This window comes from Eurytemora carolleeae, unplaced genomic scaffold (assembly GCF_000591075.1).
Source record: "Eurytemora carolleeae unplaced genomic scaffold, Eaff_2.0 scaffold1189, whole genome shotgun sequence".
In the NCBI taxonomy this organism is placed as follows: Eukaryota; Metazoa; Arthropoda; class Copepoda; order Calanoida; family Temoridae; genus Eurytemora; species Eurytemora carolleeae.
This window is the reverse complement of record NW_019402168.1, coordinates 88498-108809: the sequence shown is the minus strand read 5'-3', so window position 1 is coordinate 108809 and position 20312 is coordinate 88498. Positions and strand designations below refer to the sequence as shown.

At 30.9% G+C, this 20312-nt stretch overlaps 1 protein-coding gene across 1 annotated transcript; it reads right to left on the bottom strand.

Annotated features, from left to right (window-relative positions):
• Positions 1-17903: 17903 nt before the first annotated feature.
• Positions 17904-19766, bottom strand: LOC111718064 (integumentary mucin C.1). The gene is made up of 4 exons (XM_023493553.1): positions 19627-19766; positions 18924-19014; positions 18819-18868; positions 17904-18434 (listed from the first exon to the last, which is right to left on the bottom strand). The coding sequence occupies exons 1-4, from the start codon at positions 19764-19766 to the stop codon at positions 17993-17995; spliced, it is 723 nt and encodes a 240-aa protein (XP_023349321.1). The 3' UTR covers positions 17904-17992.
• Positions 19767-20312: the final 546 nt, after the last annotated feature.

Sequence of the window (20312 nt, the reverse complement as noted above, 5' to 3'; positions counted from 1 at the left end):
AGTTTATATTTTATAATATTTTATTTATCTAGAAAACGTTTTCAGCGGATTTCGAAAATTGTGAGTGGTGTGCGGCATTCTTTGATAGTTGCGCAAGCGACAAGAGAAATAAACAAATTAATTAAAAGATATTATAAAAAATCAGAAATATCGTCAACATGTCTCTTTAAATAAATCGAATTGTATTAACAGATAATATTTTTGATCAGGAATTGAAAGTAAAGAACTTGCTTCCAGAAACTCAGGATGTTAAGGTTGTATTTCCTCTTCTGCTAGCTCTCAGGAACATACTCAGCAATATTTGAATTTTCCGACTTTTGACCAACGTTATAACCGACCCATGATATCATGATTTCAAGTTACTTAACCTCCCTCTCTGAAAAGTTTTTGTGGAAAACATTGCGCATTTACATCTTAAAAGACGATAAAATTGTGAACAACAACTTTTTCGGGAAATAAAATTTTTTACTAACTTAACTCTTGGTAAAGAAAAAGTTCCTAACTTCCTTGTAAATTATTATTTCGAGATAAAGTATACTGTGAAAACCATAAAACTCTATAATATGAAGACGACTTTTAAACTTGAAGTTTTGACTCTAAATAGTTCAATGAACATGAGACGCTGCAATTGTGCAGTGTAAACAGTGTAAAATTTATTTACTTGTATAATTATTTGCTTTGTAACAACATCAAATACATTTAAATTTTGCTTGAATGTCGTCTCCCTTTTCCGAAGTTTTCTGGTTCTCGTTGTATTATAACTTTTTGGTAATATAGAGTTTAAAGTTCACTGATGTAATAGTTTGATGTGCTTATTGTTAATAAAGCGAAAGAGTTATGAAAAGTTTTATAAACCTTTTATAAGTACATAACAATCAATGATCGCATCTGAATAATCCGAACATAAGAATCTTTAAATGCTTTATATGAATTTTAAATGTTTCTGAAAAATTCAAATAAAATGCATCGAATATTTTCTTTATGCATAATTTATCTTCATCATGCATTAAACTGTGTAATTAAATATTCAACACTAATTAAGAATTAATATCACTTTTAATTATAGGAATTCATACTTCTTAATTGTAATAACATCAGAAATTAGAATACTTCATGGTTCAGCAAAATATTAAAATATATTTAATAAAAAGGAGGCTAAGATATATGTATGTATCAATTTAAAATGAATTTTATTTATTAAAATGATGTTTGATCGTCTTCTTAGTAATAATTATTTGATTTGCCGGTATAATTGATCAGATAAAAATGAATTTGATGAATTAATTACCTTGATTGATCAATTAATCAATTTATTTGATCAGTTTATTACCTAGACTGATCAATTCATTGACTGTGTTAGATAAATAATTATTTGGTTTGATCAATTAATTAACTTAATCGATCAACTGATTACGTAGATTTATAAAACGATTGACAGGTTTGATCAATTCATTAACCGGGTTGATCAATTGATCAACTGGAATGATTGGTTCATTACATGGATTAATTGGTTTATTCTCTAGGTTAATCAATTGATCCCCTGGTTGATAAATTGATTTCCTGGATGATCAATTAATTTCCTGGCTGATCAATTAATTACCTGACTGATCAATTAATTACCTGGCTAATCAATTAACTTCCTGGCAAATCAATTAAAGAATTTATCACCTGTATTGATCCATTGTTTAACTCGATTGATCATTTCATTTTCTGTATTGATCAGTTGAAAAAATAGGTTTATTTATTGATTAAAATTACTTGGACGGATCAATTGATTGATTTATTAACTGAGTTGGTTAAATCAGAAAAAACTCCCATTTAACCGAAGTGAACCTGAGCAGCACTAAACTGGATATGGACAGGTAGCAGATATTAGCAAAATATTCTAAACTGGATATGGACAGGTAACAGATATTAGCAAAATATTCTAAACTGGATATGGACAGGTAACAGATATTAGCAAAATATTCTAAACTGGATATGGACAGGTAACAGATATTAGCAAAATATACTAAACTGGATATGGACAGGTAGCAGATATTAGCAAAATATTCTAAACTGGATATGGACAGGTAGCAGATATTAGCAAAATATTCTAAACTGGATATGGACAGGTAACAGATATTTGCAAAATATACTAAATTAATAATTGTGTGTACAGTTATAACTGCAGAAAACATGGTTATGAAAGACTAAATTAAATTAAAGAAATAAATACTGAAGCGTATTTGAAGTTGTTTAAAAAGCAAACAGTTTTACCAAGCACTTATTAGATCACTGATTTAGTGAAATGGATCTGTTTGCACTGCAACATTGCTATGTTTCATGCTCATCTGATTTTTTAACTTTATAAGTTGATTCAAAAAGTCGTCTTCCTTTTGCAGAGTTTTCTGGTTATTACTGTACTTTTAATATCATTTAGTCAAATGCTTGAGATTTGTTTGGAATCTTTATCCTGGAATTCTACCCTGGAAAATCTTCTCATTCCAAGATGGACATTTAACCTAGGAAACCAAACCAAAACTGTTACACCTAGACCAAACCAAACCTATAACACATAGACCAAACCAAACCTGTTACACATAAACCAAACCAAACCTGTTACGCATAGACCAAACCAAACCTGTTACACAGGGGCAGATACAGGGGGGGTTACATTCGTCCCCCTGACAGATTCAGGAAGGGGCGTAGCCCCCCCTGAATTTGTAATTTTTTGTTCATATTTTCAGAAAAGCTTCTCAATAGCATGCTTACGGGAAAGAAATCCTAGTGCAAAACAGGAAAAATATCTGTTTTAATAAACTATAATGTGTGAAAAGTTAAAAATCTAGTTTTTTTGTCTTCAGTCATTAATTTTGACTCTTTATGTGTCTTTTAAGTCAAAAAAAATGTGCCCCCCCCCTCACTTAAATCCTGTATCCGCCCCTGCTTGAAACATTAACTTTAAAACTTCACTAACATTAACAAAATGAGGTCAGCCTATTTTGTGCTTTCAATATTACCGGAGACATTTTGTTTAGATTTCAATTTATTAAATAAAATCAGAGTTGTTGAATTTTGAACTAAATTCTTCACCTCTCAGACAATTCTGAAATCACAACATGGCAGACCACATTTTGGAAATGCCAAGACCAGGAGTGTTTTGTGATTGTTAGTTCAAGAGTTTTGATTTTAATATTAGTTTGACAAATAATAACAAATAATTGACAAAAATATATCCGTTACAGTTTTTATCTTAATTTTCGAATTCATTAAAAGAGCATAACATTCAACAATGTAATAAACTTGTTTTATAATATCAAATCGATAGCCGAACAAAAATGCATAAAGCATTAAATGTGAAAATTGATTTAAAACCATCTCCTTAATTTATTTCTGTTTTTAATAACTATGTCAAGACATGTTTAAAAAATAATTACTTTTATGTCGTCAGTGCTTTGAAAGATGTTAGATGCAAACTGATCAAGTTTCATCTTAACCAGTGCCTTATTCTGCAGCAGGTAGGATAATACATAGCAAGGTTGTATAATAAGGTCGTGCACCAGGTAGGATAATACATAGCAAGGTTGTATAATAAGGTCGTGCACCAGGTAGGACAATACATAGCAAGGTTGTATAATAAGGTCGTTCAGCAGGTAGGACAATACATAGCAAGGTTGTATGATAAGGTCGTGCACCAGGTGGGACAATACATAGCAAGGTTGTATAATAAGGTCGCCTCATATGATGTTACTGATTATAGAGGCGTCATATGCGGATTCTATCTATCTATGCTAAGAAGACGACATTTCCGTACATTTGAGCGCATCGAGATTAACCAACCTTATTAAACAACCTTGACACAATTTTAAGTGAGAATTAGTAAATATATCAAGATATGTAGGAAAAAGAAAATATTTTTTAGATAAAAGTCGTTTTTGTTTATAAGCCGAGTTTTCATGTTGTTTATTTTCAGGCGGAATACTTTGCTTGTCTAGGAGATATGCTTCAGGAGAATACTTCACTGAAGGTTTTATTTAATTAATAAGGTTTATTTGAATAATGTGGTTTATTTGATTAATGTGGTTTATAGACTGTTGGCTGGTCTAGAGTTCTATCCCTTTAATTGTTTATTGTTACCTAGACTGTTGTCTGGTCTAGAGTTCTATCCTCGCCTAAACAATCTCTCTCTTCCTCGTCTGAGCTTAGATGTTAAAGGAACAGATTACAAAATATAATAGATCAATAAAATTTCTTGATTTTGAAAATTTAAGAATTATCAAACTTTTGAGAGCCAACCTTATGGAAGGGAGGAAGAGGGGTTAGGTATGAAGTGGATTGAAATTTAGAACTCAAACTTGACTCCTGAGCTCAGAAACAAACTTGACTCCTGAGTCCTGATCTTAGAAACAAACTTGACTCCTGAGCTCAGAAATAAACTTAACTCATGAGATCGGAAAATTTTGTTTTGTCAATTTTGGGATTAAGCATTGTTCTCCATCTTATACATATATCCACGGTTTAAATTAATTCCGTTTCAATATCCCGTGATGGTTACATCCTGTAGGGATACCTTTAATTGATGGATCAAGCATTGATTCTCAAATTTAGAAGTGCCCACATTAGATATCGAGATCAAGCGTGCAAGCAATATTCTCACAAAAGTTCCGATCTCAAGTTCTAAAAAATATAAATTTTTAGATTTTTCTTTCAATGATTATCATGAACGAAGGAATTGAGTCTTTGCCACAAACTCGCATTTTCTAATCCCTACAAAATTATGGTTTAAACCTTTGATATTTTAAACTCATATTATTTTATATTACAGCAATCATAGAGTGAAATATCTAAGGTCTACCACATTGGGTTACAAATAGAGATCAGAAAAGCCGAGTTCTTGTAGCAAAGACTCAATTTCTTTTGCGAACAAAATAAATCCGGATATTTCTTTTTAAACAATTGCTTAATTTGTTGTACCAGGGTTCAAGCGCCTGGCTGAGTATATTCTACAAGGAAATATTAAAAACCTGGAAGGTAATAAAACAGCTGAAAAATTCCGCCATTTTGAAACAGGATCATGTTTTACAAAAAAGATGAAAACTTTTCAAATTTTTCGGTTTTTATACATCAAACTTGTTCAGATACTGATTGTCCCACAAAAAATTAGTAATGATATCATTCATGACATGTTGTCAAAGAGAATATATTAGAGTGGAATTTACTCGAAAAAAGAGTAAAATGGCCATTTTGTTGTACTGTTTCATACTACAGGTGTACTTCACACAAGAAAAGCTTTCTTGAAAATTATTTGATTTTCTCTAAATAAATTCTCTGATAGCCTGTCATGCATTCCCGAGTTCAATTCAACAAAAGCTTCGTTAAACATCAATTTGATGCTTTTATTTAGTAAAAAACATATTTTTTAATTCAAGGTAATCAAACAGTAAAACCATTATTTTTGAAATACTCAAGATACCAAAATATTAAAATTGAGGATGAGGAAGGTAAATGGTTATGAACTCTTTAATTTCAAATTCATAACTTTTATACAGTGGGACTCATAAAACTGTGAAATGGAAGGAAAGATAATGCTTTTGTTTTGGCAGGCAGGTAGCTGGGGGGGGGGGGCATTTTTTGGACCAGAAAACCCTAGAAAAGGTGGAAATTAATGACTCATCACACATTATAGTTTCTCGATTAAAAAAAGTATGGCTGAATCTAAATTGCCTTTGAAAAAAGGAAGCATATTGCATAAATCTTGCAGGGAAGTTTTGCATTTTTTGCTATGTGATTGAATTTGAAAAAAAATATTTTGATATTTTCAAATCTGAAATATTTTTCTTTACTGGTTCATCAACCTAGCTCGATATCTGAGTAACAATGAGGGAGATATCATCATTTTCTTAATCCCTGACAAGTATGGGCAGGGGAGGAGTGAAAAAAATGTTATTCCCCCCTCCTCCTGGTTTAATCCTAGAATCCCGTTGCTTGAGTTGAATCATCCAAATTTTGAGAAAAATATTCATTGTCAAACCCTTCATTTTTTTGTTTGTTTTGTTTTACAATGATATACAAAGATGAAATGTTCACAATTAAACTAGAAGATGTGCGCAAAGTGCCCTAAAAGCATAAAAAATTAATTCAAAACAAGATATTAATTGCAATATACAAAAGAGTCTGAAGCAAAAAAAAATAACAATTACAATTATATTGGTATTCACTTTACAAACGACGATTTTTACATTTTAATGTTTAATAAAATAATGATTTTAATTCACCTATAGCAAATACACATGTTTAAAGTTATTTAACAACTTTATAAAAAAAGAAATTGGAATGTACATGTCCAGGGATCATACTGTATTAGTGTGATGTACTGCGTATAATTTGTGAACATTTACATGAATTGTACACTTTGAACTCGCTTTCAGGCTGAAAGGGACTGATAAAATTCATACTGAGGGATTGTTTAAATTCCAATCTAATATATTCTATTCTCTTTCCATGTTGTCGCTTTTATTCTAGTGAAGCTGAACTTGAACCGGTTTTCTAGCGCTCAAGAAAACATGGCGGACAAAAAGCCCGTCGAAAATTCTCAACCAAAGACGACAAAACTTCAGCGAGCTCAGCTCTCTGGGCAGAACCTCGGGGTGGAGGCGTTCTTGAACACGTGGGAGAAGGGGAACCCGGAGGAGGTGAATCAAAGGTTGGCTCTCTGTAAGGAGCTCCTACCAGAGAAGGTAAAACTCGGTATTTCACAGTAATTTTTTCAAACAATGAGAGGATCAAATCTGATTCAAAATTTAAACTTTTTAAAAATGATTAGTTACCGTGTTTGTCGATATTGCCGTGTGTTTACATCAAATAATTAATAACCTATCTTTTAAATATTCTAATGTTTCTACAATTATCCTTTAAATTGTATATATCTATATAATAAGACAAGACATTCATATAGATGTTCCCTCTGGCCGGCCAAACGGCTGAACCGAATGGGCTGAAATTTTTTTGGGACACTCATGGTTAGCCAAGGGGTGACATAGGCTAAAAAATACAAATTTTATTTTTTTTTCACGGAAAACGCCGGGCCCTTCAGCTAGTGATTAATAAATAGCAAAATAATAAACTATTGTGATTTAAGTTCGCATAAAAAAAATGTTTTAGGTGAAGGATCTTGAAGAACTTCTGTCTGTGGTTAACTACACAGGTTTGGATACTTGTTCTATTGTATAATCTAAGTATTTGAGTTTTTGCCACAAACTCAAATTTTCTAATTTTTTTATCTTTGAAAACTAATGTGATAGGCCTTTGATATGTCGAACTGTAAATTCTGTCAGATCAAATAATCTAAGTTTAAAATATCAATATCAGGTTGCAAAGATATCGGGATTAGAAAATTTGAGTTTGTTTAAAAAATTCAACGTAATTAATTCAATATTTGTAAAAATAGGAATGAAAAGTATCATTGTAATTTTAATACTTTTGATGATTGTCTTATTAAAATTAGGATTTGTTTTTATATCAAAATTTGTTGGCTACAAATCTGAACTTTCACTCCGGAGAATTTTTTATGGATGGAAAAGGAAAATTAATTAAGAAAGATTTTACAGAAACAAATGTTAATAATGATACACTAAAGATACTTTTTATTAGGACCTGGCCTTGAAGAGGATCTAGGATGTTTTCATCATGTTAAAATTAGGTAATTTTAACAGATTTTATCATTCTTCGTTAGATAATTAGTTGCTCAGCCATTTAAAAAGGAACTGTTGTCGAAAATTAAAGTGTAAAAACCTTAATGTGATCAATAATTTGAAATTATAATTTGAAACTATAATTTGAAAATATAATTTGAAACTATAATTTGAAACTATAATTTGAAATCATAATTTGAAACTATAATTTAAAACTATAATTTAAAACTATAATTTGAAACTATAATTTGAAACTATAATTTGAAATTATAATATGAAACTATAATTTAAAACTATAATTTGAAACTATAATTTCAAACTATAATTTCAAACTATAATTTCAAACTATAATTTGAAACTTTAATTTGAAACATAATATTTTATTACAGCAATGACTATATATGCCCACTTCCAAACTACTATTTTATTACAGTGATCACATATGCCCACTACCAAACTACAATATTATTACAGTGATCACATACGCCGGCTACCAAACTATGTATATTATTACAGTTATCACATATGCCCGCTACCAAACTACTATATTATTACAGTGATCACATATGCCCCCTACTAAACTACAATATTATTACAGTGATCACATATGCCCGCTACCAAACTACAATATTATTACAGTGATCACATACGCCTACTACCAAACTACTATTTTAATACAGTGATCACATATGCCCGCTACCAAACTACTATATTATTACAGTGATCACATATGACCACTAACAAACTACTATTTTATTACAGTGATCACATACGCCCACTACCAAACTACAATGTTATTACAGTGATCACATATGTCCACTACCAAACTACTGTATTATTACAGTGATTACATATGCCCACTACCAAACTACTATATTATTAGAGTGATCACATATTCCCACTACCAAACTACTATATTATTACAGTGACCACATATGCCCACTACCAAACTACTATATTATTACAGTGATCACATATGCCCACTACCAAACTACTATATTATTACAGTGATCACATATGCCCACAACCAAACTACTATATTATTACAGTGATCTCATATGCCCACTACCAAACTACTATATTATTACAGTAATCACATATGCCCACTACCAAACTACTATATTATTACAGTGATCACATATGCCACTACCAAACTACTGTATTATTACAGTGATCACATATGCCCACTACCAAACTACAATATTATTACAGTGATCACATATGCCCGCTACCAAACTACTATATTATTACAGTGATCACATATCCCATCTACCAAACTACAATATTATTACAGTGATCACATATGCCATCTACCAAACTACTATTTTATTACAGTGATCACATATGCCCACTACCAAACTACTATATTATTACAGTGACCACATATGCCCACTACCAATCTACTATATTATTACAGTGATCACATATGCCCACTACCAAACTANTCTAGTATGAATAAATAAGCTTAAAGGAATTATCTGTTTTAATTCTAGATTGTATTTTGCAAAACGCACCGATAATGGTACTAGTACAATACCACATTTAAGTACAGAGACAAAACATGGAACTTCTTGTCGTCTTCGATTTATATTCGTAAATTCTTGCTTTTTTGATAAAAATTTTTGTATATTTTTTAATAATAAGGAAGGGATATAAATTTTAAATTTAAACATTTCATTTTTTTCAGTAACAGATTTTTAACTAAAAACTGTGGCAGAAGACGATCTATTATGAAGAGACTGAAGCCGGATATTGGAACGCGGCAAGACGTACTAGTTTTCTGCCACGTCACCTTGATTTTTGGATACTTAAAAACTTTAACTAAAATTTGTACCTTTACCAGTTAATAAAGTAAATTATTTAACTTCGGTTTTATTAAATTGAGCGTAGCCAAACAACCATTTTATTAAAATGCAGAGAGAGAGAGAGAAAACAAAGAGTTAGAATATATTTTAATTCACTTGAAGAACAAGTTTAAATGACCTCGGGACAATTGTTAAAAAAATGCAGGACTGTTTAGAAAGAATATATCTACAAAAGGATTGTTTAGAGATTATATATTTGGCTTTTGGGAGGCTTCGCACCCTTTTTGCTTTAAATTGTTTTGTTTAACTTTACTCGAATTCAGATATCGCAAATTTTTCTCTTTTCGTTGGAGGATACCCAATTTCTATAAATCAAAAACTTTCTATAACCCTTTTTTGGTTCCCCACGGCCCAGGGTTGTTATGATAAGGTCAGTTACACTCGATACGCTTTAATGTACGGAAAATGTCGTCTTCTAAGATAGACAGATTAATAACCAATATGACGTCACTGATTATAGAGGCGAGAGATACGATAAATGAAATGAAAAATTTAGGTACTTAGAATCTTATTTTTTGTAATGCATGAGTTGGCCTCAAACAAAATTGGCTTTGGAAGTGTTTAAATTCTCTATCACAAAGCCTATTTTTTCTCAAAATTGTTGATGGTATTGTTAACGGAAATCACAAATAATACAGATTACAGATAAACAGAATAAAACTGTTAAATCTCTGTAACTTTAAAAGTACATGACTGCCTAAAAGTACACTTTACGTATCTCCGCGGCATTTTATGCATTTGTGAAATGTAATTTATCTACAATAATAACCAGATAACTATAGAATAGGAAGACGACATGTTGTTACAAAGCAAATAGCTTTACTAAAATCGCTTATTAATTGTGAAATGAGCCTGTGTACACTGTTCAATTGCTGTGCCTCATGGTTCATTGGACTATTTAAAGTCATAAATCAAGTCTAAAAGTCAAATATTTTATTTACAACCAGTACATGACATACTGTAGGAAATAAAATGCTTAATATTATTACAAAAGTAGTACACCCTCTTTATCAAAGTATCCTTCTTGCCAATCAATACTACTATAAAAGTCGTCTTATATTATCTTTAAATATATCTGTCTATCTCTATCTATAACTACCTTTCTATCTATCTAGCTCTCTATAATTTTATCTGTCGATGCTTGTCTGTCTTCAGTCNGAATACAGACAGAATACAGACAGAATACAGACAGAATACAGACAGAATACAGGCAGAATACAGACAGAATACAGACAGAATACGGTCAGAAAAAATGCAGACAGAAAACAAATAAAATGCAAATAGAATAAAAGTATGAACACAATCTAGACAATTATAAAAATAAATGTTGTGTAAGATAAAAATGAAATCTCTCAGATCAAATATTCTGAGTTTAGGTTGAACCGACGTGATTCACAATAAATACAATAAATCATTGTTTGCCTTTGAAAGAAAACACACATCATGTGTAAACGTACTGCATGATCTCATTGTTTACTATTTCAAACTAGGCCAGTAAAAAATTGGGACCAAAGAAAGGAAAATTCCAATCTTTTGACGCATTACTTAAAAACAATTCAAGAACTCGCAAAAATATCAGTTTTTATCTAAAGATTTTCCAAAAAATTTAAATCGATATGTTTTACATGTACACGTGATGCCAGAAGGAGGTCATATTTTTGTAGCATTACTGGTACAACTTTGTGAGGAGTTAGAATTGAATATATTTTAGATTTCAATCCAGCGGGAAATATATTTTAAATTGATGTGTTTTTTGGAGGCAACATTTTAATTCTGACCGACCATAAATTCGGTCGGTTTACCCCTCGAGTTTTATTGGTGAAAAGACAAACTATAGTGAAAACAATGGAATAAATAGACGACATTATATCAATACTTAAGTGTATTTGATGTTGTTACAAGGCAAATACTTTTACAAGACACTCATAAAATCACTTATTTTGTGAAATCGGTCTGTTTACACTGCACAATAGCTGTGTTTCATGGTTATTGAACTTTTTGAAGATAAAATTGATTCTCAAAGTCGTTTTACTCTTCTAGAATTTTCTGGTTATCACTGTAGCTGATTTTTTGTATGTATTTAGTAAATAATGATGAATCTGCTTATATCATAAACTGGCTTTAGGTACTTTTGGAATTTCTAATAGAAATTTGAGGTTTAGGAGCACTTCTATTTTGTTGCGTTTAAACACTGTAAAGCACATGGTTTTAGCTTTAGTTATTGACAAAATTCTTATAGATTTTTGCATAAGATCTTGCAACTTTTGGATCCCTGTTAATAGTTAAAGTTTAAAATATTAATGATGTAAACTATCAGGTCACAAAGATATAGAGTTTGTGGAGAGTAAACATTTTTTCTGAAAGAAACATCACGCAACCTCTCTGATATTTACATGTAGAATAAATCACCGAACCTCCAGGAAAAACCAGGTTTTTGATAAATTTTGAAAAAAGCAAAACATTTAAAAATGGTGTTTGAAAAAAAAACCTAAAATATATTTTGAAAACAAAAGTACATTTTTGGATGGGGCAACATATTAAGTTTTAATTAGCAATAAATAGGTTTAATAAGTTCTAATGTCTGAAAAATATCATAATTTTTGCATAACATTTGCATAAATACCTCTTCTAATAGATAGGCAATGAAGAAGATCTAAAGGGCGAGAATCAAATTGTAAGAATTTAGCAATTATCATAAACAGCAAGTTTAAAAGACAAAGTACGCAGGACAATATTTCATTAATTGTCTAAAGACAAATAATATTCAAGACGAAGCAGGACAAAATGTCAGCTTTATTTATAGACAAACAATCTTTATGAAGAAGCAGGAAAAGCGTTGTGCAATATTTAATCCTATCTCTGCTGGGGTACTTGAAAATTTGGGGGAAGGGGTGTGAAGAAATTGGGCTGAGGAAAGGGGGGGGGGGCGCTGCACATCCGATATATCTGACATAATTCCTAACAGATTCCAGTACAATGGAATACCTAGAGCAGGAAGCCTTGGGTTCCCAAGGGAACTGTTGACAGGGATAGATAGATATAAATATTATAAATGAAAAAGGTCGCCGCAAGCAATATGGATTATTAAGTCGTCTTCAATCAATTAAACATTTTTTTCTCCTACAAGTTTCTTTTGGGTATTAATCTTAGAGTTCGAATATTTGGAGTACCAGTAAAAGGGTCATCTCAAAATACGCCAACAACCCCTTTACTGTGAAATTCTAATTGCTTCACTGTTTTTAAATAGTTCACGCAGTTCCACGCAATGCAATAGGCAAATGAAGCAATTGTTGTACGCCATTTCTCGCAATTATTCGTAACGCGAATTCCGATAGCAGAAACCCTACTCGTAACTCCCCTAGCAAACATAATAGCTATGCTGTATAGAGAAACTTGGCTAAATGTGTCTTGAAATATATAAATGTACAAAATCGATTATGTGTTATTTGTTTATCACAAACTTTATTGTACAGTTTACTGTAAACATTAAACATATGTGCTTTTGTATTTTCAAGGACATGAAGAGTTTACCTATACTAGCATATTTAATCATTTACTTTTCATAACCTCCTAACCTCCTATCCTCCTATCCTCCTATCCTCCTATNTACACTACACTACACTACACTACACTACACTACACTACACTACACTACACTACACTACACTACACTACACTACACTACACTACACTACACTACACTACACTACACTACACTACACTACACTACACTACACTACACTACACTACACTACACTACACTACACTACACTACACTACACTACACTACACTACACTACACTACAACTTTAAAAACCTGAAAGATAAAGCTACCTAGGAAAACAAAAAGTCTACATCTCAAAACGTACATTTTTACCAAAGGAGGAATTAATTATTTGCCATAAACCTTCTATTTCCTAGGTAAATCTTTGCAACCTAATGGTGTAAATCTTTGATATTTCACACTTACATTATTTGATCTAAGTTTGAAATATCTAAGGTATTATTCAACTTGTAAGGTTATATATTTTTTTATAACTAGAAAAGGTAAAGATTGATTAAAAACCATGAAACGCTAAATTTAAAATTCATGATAAATGTCCAGTTGAACAAAGACATAGGAAAGAGCATTTAAAATTCTTAAAAATACTTTTGTGCATTATTGCATAAATAAAATAAACCGAAGCTTTTTTCGTTTCTTTTGTGACTTTAAGCTTAGTTTGAGCTTTACAGTTTCACGTCAAGCAAAGGTAAATTTCACGTATTTATATATTTTCACGTCAAACTAAAGTAAATTTCACGTATTTATGTTTCACGTCAAACTAAAGTAAATTTAACGTATTTATGTTTTCACGTCAAACTAAAGTAAATTTCACGTATTTATGTTTCACGTCAAACTAAAGTAAATTTAACGTATTTATGTTTTCACGTCAAACTAAAGTAAATTTCACGTATTTATATTTTCACGTCAAGCTAATGTAAAATTCACGTATTTATGTTTTCACGTCAAACTAAAGTAAATTTCAGTTACAGATTGAAAGATTATATTTTTTAAATGTTTTAAACTTTTAATATGTAACCAAATTATTATGAGGTAACAGAGTCCTACCAGTAATGTCGCATCATACATTTACCTTCTCTTTCTGTCTAGTTTAAAGTGGTTTCTTTGACAATTTATATAGTTTAAAAAATTGCACATTACTTGCTTCCATACTCACCCTTAATTGAGCTTTCGGTGTGTACTGCAGTGATTTGCAGTACTCTAACCGAAGAAAAAGTGAGTTTTAGTGTGGAGAGTGTACTATTTTCCACTAAACATGAACATTTAATGACGACCTAATGCAATGTGGAATTACGTAATTCAAACAACTGGTAAAGAAACATTATAAATACTCTTTATTAATTGTTTCAACTAGATTAACAAGTAAAATAGATTGTATGATGGAAATTGGAGAATATGTATTATTTATACATTTAGTACAACTGTATATTTTGTCACTTTAGTGACAAAATATTTAATAATGACGCTACTTGGTGATAGACTGAAGATTTCAGTAAAAATTATTGCAGTTTTGTATGTTCATTCTTTTCACTTTTTATACTTTATGATTTAAGGTTTCTACACTAAAAGAGAACACAAAACGCCATGCATAATTTTTTCAAAGTATCATTGCCACCTATTTTACTTATTCGAGTTTTTTGAATTAAGCCCAGCTCGAATATTATTTGTATATTTAAAATGATCAAATCGTAATGTTTATTGAGACACCCTGTACAGTGTACATGAAGTTTGATTAAGACGAATGTATAGTTAACAATATATACGAGTATTTATATACTAAACTAACCCCACCTTGGCTTAAACTAAACTAAACTATTAATCTTACTCTAGAGTCTTCAACCATTCTTCATCATTCAGAGTTAATATATATCTGTAGCTCACTTAAAGGGATTCATTTCAAAATTAATTTAGGTGCGAAATATCGTATTAATGATGCAGCTCTAAATTATTTAAGAGTTAAATATAGCTGATAAGTAATAATCTATATAAATTCTGCTATTCTGTTTTGATGTTTGTCTGTTTGTTTGTTTGTTTGTAACTGATCGGCTCACGTTTTTGTGGTAACTCACATGAAGGGCTATTGCCGGTCAGAATTAAAAAAGATTGCTTCTAAATGATCTTTTTTTCATTTACTATCACTTTTTTCGAAGGAATTGAGTCTTTGTCACAAACTCGAATTTCTAAGCCCTATATCTGTGTAAAGGATGAAAATACTGGTCCTATGAATGGTGTATTGTGAACCGATTTATTAAAATAAATATTCAAAATATTCCAAACAAAGTTTAAATAAACAATCAGGGTTTCTGCTAGCTGCTTACACCCGCCTATAGTACAGGGTTTCTGCTAGCTGCTTACACCCGCCTATAGTACAGGGTTTCAAGTGACCCTGCAAGCAAAGATAATAATGCTGCCCGATAATTCGCGGAACCGTTGAAACCTTAATCTGATCAAAAATGTGGAAGATAACTTCGATTTTCTTAATCTAAAAGTGTTTTTTCTGTGAATTCTCTCTTGTTTCTACCAATTAAGAAATGCCCAAGTCACTTTTGCATGAGAAGTCACAATTGAAAATAAACCGTTTAAATTAATGAAAACATGCAAGTCATAATTTTCTTATTCATTCTTGATCAGACAAAGCTTTTAAGGGTACCGTAGTGAATAGGGAATTGCAAGAAGGGTCACTTGAAATTACGTTTATCTAGTTCCTTTAATGACAATCTAAAACTTTTGAATTAACCCGATCTGATGAATAATCTCCGGCCCTCATACAAATTATATAGAGTGAATAAAATGAATTTGAAAAGAAATTAACAAGAGCACAGCTGCAGGGAACCACTATTGTAAGATAGAATTAATTCTTTACAGTCGTCTCTGAATTCTCATCCGTTGTAGGTAATCCTGTATTTATCTATATATTACCATGCAAATTGCAATCACATTGTGATGAATGGTGGATTGTGGTAACAACAATTTGGTAACATATATGGTAACTAACTATCTAAATTAGACTAAAGGAAATATGCTTGAATTATTAAAGATTTAAAAATGTATGTACATGTTTTAAGTAACAAATAAATTCAAAAATTATTGAATATAATTTAAACTGAGTCAGATTGTTTTTTTAAAATTTTGGTATGAATGTTATTTTTAAAGAATTAGGTGGGATGAAGTTTAATGGAATTAAAATGTATTAAGACTCGGTAGAATGTAGTTTAAATGGAGTTAGAATGTATTTAGATGTAGATTGAATGGAGTTTGAATGTATTGAGATGTAGATTGGATAGAGTTTGAATGTATTTATATTTAGATTGAATGAAGCTTGAATGTATTGAGATGTAGAAAGGATGTAGTTTGAATGTATTGAGATTTAGGAAGAGTGTAGCTTGAATGGAGTTATAATGTAATGAGATATATGAAGAATGTAGGTTTGATGGAGTTAGAATGTATTGAGATGTAGATTGAATGGAGCTTGAATGTATTAAGATGTAGATTGGATGGAGTTTGAATGTATTTAGATGTAGATTGAATGGAGTTTGAATGTATTGAGATGTAGATTGGATGGAGTTTGAATGTATTTAGATGTAGATTGGATGAAGCTTGAATGTATTGAGATGTAGATTGGATGGAGTTTAAATGTATTTATATTTAGATTGAATGAAGCTTGAATGAATTGAGATGTAGAAAGGATGTAGTTTGAATGTATTGAGATTTAGGAAGAGTGTAGTTTGAATGGAGTTATAATGTAATGAGATATATGAAGAATGTAGGTTTGATGGAGTTAGAATGTATTGAGATGTAGATTGAATGGAACTTGAATTTATTAAGATGTAGATTGGATGGAGTTTGAATGTATTTAGATGTAGATTGGATGAAGCTTGAATGTATTGAGATGTAGATTGGATGGAGTTTGAATGTATTTATATTTAGATTGAATAAAGCTTGAACGTATAGAGATGTAGAAAGGGTGTAGTTTGAATGTATTGAGATGTAGGAAGAGTGTAGTTTGAATGGAGTTATAATGTAATGAGGTTTATGAAGAATGTAGGTTTGATGGAGTTAGAATGTATTGTGATGTAGATTGAATGGAACTTGAATTTATTAAGATGTAGATTGGATGGAGTTTGAATGTATTTAGATGTAGATTGGATGAAGCTTGAATGTATTGAGATGTAGATTGGATGGAGTTTGAATGTATTTATATTTAGATTGAATGAAGCTTGAACGTATAGAGATGTAGATTGGATGGAGTTTGAATGTATTTAGATGTAGATTGGATGAAGCTTGAATGTATTGAGATGTAGATTGGATGGAGTTTGAATGTATTTATATTTAGATTGAATGAAGCTTGAACGTATAGAGATGTAGAAAGGATGTAGTTTGAATGTATTGAGATGTAGGAAGAGTGTAGTTTGAATGGAGTTATAATGTAATGAGATATATGAAGAATGTAGGTTTAATGGAGTTTAAATGTACTCAGATATAAATTGAATGGAATTTGAATGTATTGAGATGTAAGATGAATGAATATTAAGAGGAGATCAAGCATTGATCTCAATATCTACCATTCTAAAGTTTTCAGCTCTATTTGATTAATAATTTAAGATAAATTGCTCAAACTTCTTGGCTTGTTTTCTAACTTCCAATTGAGATAATACAAAACAGAAAGGAAATCATGATCATGGACTCCTCCTAGAACTACGGCACGTTTGTCAAGATGAAGGTCGAGATTATTACAAAAAAAAATTGCCATTTTTGTGTGACATTGAATAGAACTTTAAATCCATTTTGTATAAGCAAATAACGTATAATTGCAAATTTATTTTACAAAAAAATAAATTATCAGTTATTCCTAATTCATGCCACCTACATTTAATCATATGATGCTGGTGTTCTTATTTTCCTTTCTTTTCCTTGCTTCCGATTTTTCCTTTCTTTCCTTTCTTTCCCTTCTTTCCTTTCTTTTCTTTGCTTCCTTTCTTTCCTTCTTTGCTTCCAGATTCCTCACTGCTATCAACTGTTGTTGTAGTTGTTACAGTAGTAGTGGTTGTTGGGGCAGCAGTGGTTGTAGTTGTTGTGGTAGAAGTAGTTGTAGTAGTGGAAGTTGTTGTGGTAGTGGTAGTAGTAGTAGTTGTGGTAGTGGTAGTAGTCGTGGTAGTAGTAGTAGTAGTAGTTGTGGTAGGAGGTGCAGTACATTTCAAGTCTCCTGTACCATCTGGTGTACATGATAAATCTGTACAGCAGACTCCAACATCATAAGCACATGATACTCCCTCTGCTAGACAAATATCAAACTGACAATAGCTGCTGCCTTCAATACCAGCTGTAATCACTGGCCTAAAGTAAATATATTGAAATCAAATATATATTATAAAAAGAAGTTGTTTGTTTGGATTTCCGATCATAACTCATTAACCCATGGACCAATTTGCCTCAAAATTTCAATGACTAAGACTAAGGAAAATGCTTAGCATGGTTATGAGATTCTAAATTGAGTGAGTCCACTTTTATAGGGAAAATAGCTTAATCATAATTTACAACCAAGCGCCGGTTAACAATGAGTACCCTGGGCATCGCTGGGTTCTCAAGCTAGTTGATAATAAATTATTAAGATATGTAAACTGGTGGAACTGCTTTATATATCCAGCTAACGAATTTTTATAAATAATAAGTTCTGAATCAAAAAATATCTTTATATTTTGATGAAATTATAATGTATACTTGCAACTGGTTCCAGTTGGACAAGGAGTACAAGTGCTCAACCCAGAAAACTAAAAATATTCATTTTTTATTTTGGAATTTTTATTAAATGTTGAAGAAAATTACCTTGTTAAAACAAAGATCCCCTGCACCAGTACATGCTGCTTGGGCAGAAATACTGGTAGCTGTGGCTAGGACTCCTGCAGTACACTTTATTCTTTAAAAATGTAAACAAAGTCTGAATCTGGAAGTAAAGAAGGAAAGAAAGGAAGCAAAGAAAAGAAAGGAAAGAAGGGAAAGAAGGGAAGCAAAGAAAAGAAGGGAAAATAAGAACATCCTGATCCCTAAGATGATCAAACATGGATTAGTAAGAAAAAAATATTATTATATTGAAAGTAATGATTTTGTAAAATTCAATTTGAATAAATAAATATGCATTTATCATACATTTGTGAGTTAAAAAATTTCTCCATTTATGAATAAAGAATACTTATTAACTTGAAATAATATTATCAAAGCTAGCTGTAAATGGTTTTGAATCTAAGAAGTGCTGCATTTCTAAGCTCTGAATCTTTAAGTTTTGAATTATTATAATTATTAAAATATAATTATCTGAAGTAAAGACTAAATGTTTACTGTACTGCATTAGTTCCAAATCTGCTGTTTCCGTTCAGAGTTCACTCAACATACCTGTATCTTTATGAACATTGAACAGAGTTTCCTAAACAATTTATAAAAAGCAAGGATCTACTTGAAGAATCTCTTGCCAGAAAGAAGGAAAATGCAAACATAGGAAGTAAAATCCGGAGGTGTACCATGCACTATATACTCTGCCGACTGCAAGGAAAAGATTGCTGTAGACAAGGCCGTCTTCTGAAGCACTGTGTCCAAGATGAACTTACAAGAATCAAGAACTCTTTTGTTGAAAATATCCACTACTAGCCTAACCTTTCTTATCCCATTTGTCATAATTAAGGCGGAATTCTGACAACTAATATCCTCAGAATTTTCAAACCCCGTTTAGTCAAATGACATGTTTTCTCCAACCTGTAAGAATATTGAACTGCAGATCTGCTGAAAACAACACACACGTCAGAATAAAAATTCACAGCTCTTTTTAAAATTTTGTAAAAACTTTTAATTTAAAAATAAATTGTAAAAAAAGATATAGGAAGGATGTAGTTTGAATGTGTTAATATTTTTTTGGATGTAGTTTAGATGGAGTTATAATGTATTGAGATAAAGGAAGGATGTAGTTTGAATGGTATTTTTATTGACAAAGCAAACTTTTTTGTATAATTTTGTAAAAAGTATATAATTTATCGTGTTTACAAAACTGTTTTTGTCAAAAACAATTTAACTGAATGATAAAATCAAAAAACATTTGACTTTAAAAAATCAAATCCGAATGCCATCCAAAATTGTAAAATTGAACCATTCTGGTATATATCCAATAATTATTTTAAAATTTGAATTTTAAAACTTTTAAATTTTTTTAAATTTCCCCCTAGAATT